The sequence below is a fragment of the Aegilops tauschii genome, chromosome 2, assembly GCF_002575655.3.
Source record: "Aegilops tauschii subsp. strangulata cultivar AL8/78 chromosome 2, Aet v6.0, whole genome shotgun sequence".
Classification (NCBI taxonomy): domain Eukaryota; kingdom Viridiplantae; phylum Streptophyta; class Magnoliopsida; order Poales; family Poaceae; genus Aegilops; species Aegilops tauschii.
In genome coordinates this window covers 642,862,492-642,868,540 of record NC_053036.3, presented here as the reverse complement: position 1 = coordinate 642,868,540, position 6,049 = coordinate 642,862,492, and the positions used below count along the sequence as shown (strand labels likewise).

At 47.4% G+C, this 6,049-nt stretch overlaps 1 protein-coding gene across 1 annotated transcript; it reads left to right on the top strand.

The window, feature by feature from the left end:
- Positions 1-2,029: 2,029 nt before the first annotated feature.
- On the top strand, positions 2,030-3,803 carry LOC109756091 (uncharacterized). Its single transcript, XM_020314947.4, has 2 exons — positions 2,030-2,253; positions 2,429-3,803. Exon 2 carries the CDS (start codon positions 2,582-2,584, stop codon positions 3,695-3,697), a length of 1,116 nt encoding a protein of 371 aa, XP_020170536.1. The 5' UTR covers positions 2,030-2,253; positions 2,429-2,581; the 3' UTR covers positions 3,698-3,803.
- The last annotated feature ends 2,246 nt before the right edge of the window (positions 3,804-6,049 follow it).

Genomic DNA, 6,049 nt, shown 5'->3' with positions numbered 1-6,049 from the left:
AGAGAGAAGTAGAGTAGAGGCTAACAAGCAGAGCACTCCTATGTTTTAATTCCATAGTGCTCACAAGTGAATAACATTATTTCTAGTCACTTGCAAAGACATACTACAACATTATAACATAAACTCACTTGAATACTTTAGGTACATGATTTCTAGTGACAGTAAAGTATCTTTGTCCACAATTACAAAGACATACTATAACATTATAACTTACTTTCACCTGGCGATCATTTTTCTTTGTCTTGTGGTAAAAAAAACGTTAGATTGAGTGAGACCATGCTAATGTTTCTTTAAAGAAGGTTAGATCGGGAAGGGGCGTGCTCTTACAGAGAAGAGAGAAGCCAGACAAAACGAACAAACTTGAGCTTCGCATTGTGGATGAGTGCTTTCTGATTGTTGGGTTGGCTTAATTATTTAGTGTCTGATGGCTGATACAAAGCTGCTCGCTGCAGTTTGAGTTATTTTTCAGTTTTGTCATGTAGGTCCTTACGTAACTTGTACTCTGATCTTTATCATATAAATAAGACAAGTATTACCATGCAAAAAAATAGCAGAACATCTCTAAGTTTGACACCAACATCCATCACCTGCCTCCGGCACCATCAAAGCAACCAGCGAAGAATAGAATGACGGATCACCACCTCACCGGAGCTCGACACGACTCCGTCGCTGATAAGCAACTTTGTGGACCTTCAAGGTGGCTTCCCAAAAGTGAAGCCATTGACGTTGAACGAATCAAACCAGGGCAACACACCGGACACGCCATCAAACTCCAGATCTGACACCCCACCATGACTAAGACGCCGAAGGAGGAAGTCACACCTGCCATCCATCAACCATAAACCCAACACACGTTCCATCTTCCAGATGTCGTCGATGCAGACCACAATCTGCATCCGCTCCTGGACTACCTTCCAAACTCCGCGCCGATGATGGAGCAGACACCGTCGCAACGGCGGAGCTCGAGGACGCATGCCCACCATGAGGATGCCGCCGCCACACCATCCTAGCTGGAACAAACTGGATTCCAAATCCATCCCCAATGATAGGACCAATCGTCTCATCTGAGTAGGATCTGAAGAAATTTTATTCAGCGCCATCATCGCCGCTGTCGAAGCCAAGACAATGAACAAACTAAAAAAATGAAGGTACTTCGGCCTAAAACTTTCCACACGCGTGGATCCGGCGACCCCCCTCACGGCCGACGACCAGGGTCATCGACGAAGGGGAGCTGCCGGAGAACGGCGGCGGAGCGCGAGCCAAAAACTAGATCACTCCTCCTTTGTTCGGGAGGAAGATAGGAAAACGATATGGATAGGTAATTATCAAAAATGCTACATGTACAGGCACATTCTACAGGTTTTTACAGGTTGAGAACCGTGCACTCTTTTAATTGCCCCCCTCCCATTTCCACCGGTGGGCCCGTGCGTCTTAATCAATCCTCGGCTAATCAATGTTAAACAACCTGCAACCTGTAAACCCCCTGTAAAACTCCGTACGTCTAGCAAAGTCCGGTAATCATGCGAATCAACCTGTGGTTGAGTTGGTTAGGTGGACAGTGGTATCCCCAACCCACCAGGGTTCAAATCCTGGTGCTCGCATTATTCCTGGATTTATTTCAGGATTTCCGGCGATGCGCTTTCAGTGGGAGAAGATGTTCCCGTCGACGACGAGGCGCCTACGGTGAGTTCGTAAATCTCAAGATGATATGCCAGCTCAGTCTCTCGGAGGTGCTCATAGGGGTAGGGTGTGCGTGTGTGCGTTAATAGGGATGAGTGTATGCGCGTGTATATGAGCGCTTGTGTTTGTACTGATGCTCAAAAAAAAAGTCCGGTAATCATACTACTGACGGCTCCACACTTGGCCTGAAGGATTTATACGGGATCTCTTCTGTACACACGTCATCCAGTAAAAATATTGTAAAAATGTTTTACAGTATTCTCTAAAACGATTTTAGAGATGTTGTAACCCACGCATTAGCGGAGCGATTAGCGAGCGCACGGCACGGGAAGCGGCACCGCTACGTAGCAGCGTCCACGAATACTTTTCTCCTAAGAAAACACCAGCCATATATTTCCTGGGTCTTGGGCGGCCGCTCTCCGTCGCGCTAACTCCACCGCCGCCGGACTGATTCTTGGAGGGTTGATTCTGGCGCACCGGTTTGACGGAGAGGCAAGGTGGCGCAGGGCAGGGTGTGGATTGAATCTGGTGCCATCGTCCGTCCCCGATTCGCCCTCACTGCAGGCAGGGCAGGTACACCACCCTTTCCTTCCGTGATTGCTAGCTGCGAATTGATTTGGGTAGGTGTTCACCACCGATCTCGTCTGATCTGGCCGTCGTCTCCGTCACGCCACCAGATTGCTAATCGTTTTCGGAATCCAACTCCTCCCCTCCCTCTAATTCCGATTCTAACACTGTGATTTTGCAGGGCGGCAGCGGCATCATAAATTCAAGGCTTCATCTTTCTGCCGAAACTCTTCAAGGACGCTCGATTGGTGAACACAGAGCTGCAGCAGGAGGAGAATTATTAGATAGATTACTGTGTTATTATTATTAGGTCTTCTGTCAAGTCGCAGTGGGGATGTCTAATAAGCGCCGGGGACATGCCGGCGATGGTGGTGAAAAGAGGTCGCGGCGGCTCAAGCATCTGTACCTCGTGTTGGATGACTGGACCAAGGGGTACAGCATCCACAAGATCCAAGCCGACAGCTTCGACTTTGACTCTGACTCTGATGACCAGCACAGCAGCGCTGCCCGGCACCTCCCGGAGCCTCCGACCCTGCGGTTAGAGTGCCCGGTTGGCACTGTACCCCATCCCGGCATGTCGTTCTCTGCCTTGGGCACCAAGATCTTCACCTTCATGAACCAGCGATGCAGCCTCATCTACGACACCAAGACGGCCGCAATGACGATTGGCGCCCATGCCCCTGCTGACATGGTCTGTGGCTTCGGCATCACCGTGGTCGTTGGTGAGATGCTCTATGCATTATCTTACCACTTCCGCGTGAAACAACACTCCTTTGGGGTCATGTCATGGGGGTCCACCGCCCCGGATGTGCTGCAACATCCAACCGAGGGCTGGTCCTGGAAGACTCTGCCGCCACCACCGCCAACGTTCCACCGCCGAGTCAACTCCTATGCACTACACCCGGATGGATGCACCATCTTCATGTCCACAGCTAACTTCATGACGGCACCTAGCAAAGGTTGCATGGGCACCTACTCATTCAACACCAAGGATTCTGTGTGGAGATGGCATGGGGAGTGGGCCTTGCCATTCACCGGCCAAGCTCACTTTGACAGGGAGCTCAACGCTTGGGTTGGCCTTGGGTGGGATGGCTACATCTCTGCTTGCCAAGTTGCCTCCCCCAGCTGCCACAGCACGACTCCAACGTTGCAGCTGGACTGCCAGACAACCAAGGAGAAGTTGTTCTGCAAGGACCGGAAGCCGCACATGGGAGCCTCTCTCACCTACATGGGCACGAGCAAGTTCTGCCTCGTCGAGTGCGTGAAACGGGAGCGAGTGGAGGAGGAACAGGATCTCGGAGACCATGATGGCTGTGTGCTCCATATCACCATATTTGGGCTCAAGTTCAATCACAAGGGAGAGCTGCGGATCACAGATCACCGCTCCACGCGCTCCTTCATAGTGTCTAGTCATAAAGATCACTTTATGCCTGTAGCATTTTGGATGTAGAAACCCGTTTGGCTTGTTCCAAAATCCTTGCTTGACTGTCACTGGTTCATGTTGTGCTTTGTCCTCCTAGAAAGTGGAATCAATAAAAAGTTCTGTTTGCTTGGAAGTTGTGCGATACTTGATCCGTGTATTCTATTTTTTGGTATGCTAGTTATTGATGTACTCCCTTCGTCCAAAAAATAAGTGACTCGGTTTTGAGTCACTTATTTTGGGACGGAGGGAGTATTGTCACTAGATCTCTTGCTGAAACATATATATGTGGGAAGATGCCATGGTCCTATGGTTGAACAAAACTAACTAGATCTCATATTGAACCTTATTAATCATTGATCCTAGTGCACCTAACAGTGGATAATGTTGTACAGGTATGTGTGGCTGGGCCATCGATCTATTGGGCGCTCATGCGAGGAGCGGTTGAAGGATGTGCAAGGGAGGGAGGGAGGGTGGAAGCGCATGCAGAAAACACGACAACGGCAAAACGCTGGAAGCTGCGCCTGCAAAGGAGCCTGTTGCTGTTGCTAGAGTATATCAAAGGGCAAAAACAAGAGAGAAGAACATGCAAGAAACGTGAGGTGCTTGTAGATGGCAGGTTGTATATGTAGGGGGGATCACAAGCAAACGAGTCCGTGGTCAGACTACTACTGACTATTCATATTGCAAAATTCGCCTATAGCATGTACAGTTTCAACTAGCAATATTCACAAGCGAACGTATATGAATATGAATCAGTTGGCTAAACACTATAAATCCTGCCGTGAGCCGGAGATTCTATGCATTTCTTCCCTTTGGAGGTCGCCATGCATGATCTTCTCAAGAGTTCCTGCGAGCGCAGATTAGCCCATGCATTATGGCCTCAAGGTTGAAAAGGTGCAGTAGCCCAGCCCTAAACAAGGTGTGCTGATGGCGTGCCACGAGCCCAGGGAAGTCGAACTCTATGATGAGCACCATGAACCGCTCCATGAACCTGGACGCGTGCTGGGAGTTGTTCCTGCACAGTGTCAGAACCCCCGTGACGTCGGGCTCAAAGACAGTGGGCTGTCCGGTTTGCCGGTCGATAAAACCCCGGGTCTGGGTCAGGAGGGTGTTTAGGCAGTAGCTGTCGTAGTCCCAGTCACCCATGTAATCATGCACCCTAGGGATGAAGTTGAAGTTCAGTGGATCGCTATTGTCAACAAGGTAGACTTAGTGAAGGTAACGGTCTTTTAAGGGTTTAGTCCTGTGAACCTTGATGTACAGTGTGTAAGGTCTCTTGTTCTGTCTTAAGCTTTCGTGAGGCAGTGGCTGTAATGGCAGTAAGAAGTTTTTTCTTCCAGGGTTTTTCGCATGATAGTACTCCACTGGTCAATGGAGGCATCCTGCAAGTGTAGGTACCCTCAGCATGTCGTTATAGTCGTAAGCTCCTCAAAGCATCAGTCATGTAATTAACCATATCGTCTATGAAATAATAGTGACAGAACTCGTAAGAAACTTGTTTGCCCAGAAGACAACTTTAATTCTATCGGTTATATATATTTTATACAAATTCGGAAGGGTTGGATAAAGTTTTTTTAATAAAATCCCTAAAAAAGAAGTTTTGCCTCTCATTTGCATTTTTGGATTTATCCTTTGATGGGTGGATGCCATAATGGCAAAAATTACCTAGGAAAGGACAGTCCTATTGTTTCTATTAAAAAAATTTATTCTAGAATTTTCTATTCACGAAGCCTAATCATAATCTAGACATCGCTATCAGGATATTTTTCGAGACCATAAATTCATACCAGAAATGTATAAACTCTATTTATGCTAGTATCACCAATGAATCCATGAAAATATTTCAAGACTGTATTTTTTGTTCTTATTTTCTCTCATATATGGGATTGGATTGAAATCTTTAAGGTGTAATGTGTCAAAACTATGTAATGTCACTTATATTACAAACACAATTAGATTGTGCACAGTGGATGCATATTTTAAACGACGAACATTACAAATGTACCATGAGTTTGTTATTAATATTTAACAACGTTATCACATCATGTTGTCATAAGTTATTAAAACTATATTAGCTCTGAATGTATGATAAAATGAGTTAAAAATAAGCATAAAGGTTTAGTATAAAATGAGTTGTTCTGGACTTGGCCCTTCCACAAATTTCCCTAAATTTCATGGTCGACCTCGTGCAGGAGTCCAAATTGCTGCAGCAAATAACTCGACTCACCTAAATGCCCGGGTCAGGGGGTGACTTCGTACGCACCCTCCGGATCTTGGGCGGCCATCAGGAAGGAGGCGCAAGGAAGTCCAAGTACATGGCGGCGTGTCGAAGTAGGAGCCTCCAAGAAGACGGCGGCGGGGCAGAGCAGGCGCCTCCTA

Excerpts from the sequence above, each read along its gene's own strand:
- LOC109756091 (XM_020314947.4), top strand. The coding sequence starts at position 2,582 with ATGTCTAATAAGCGCCGGGGACATGCCGGCGATGGTGGTGAAAAGAGG.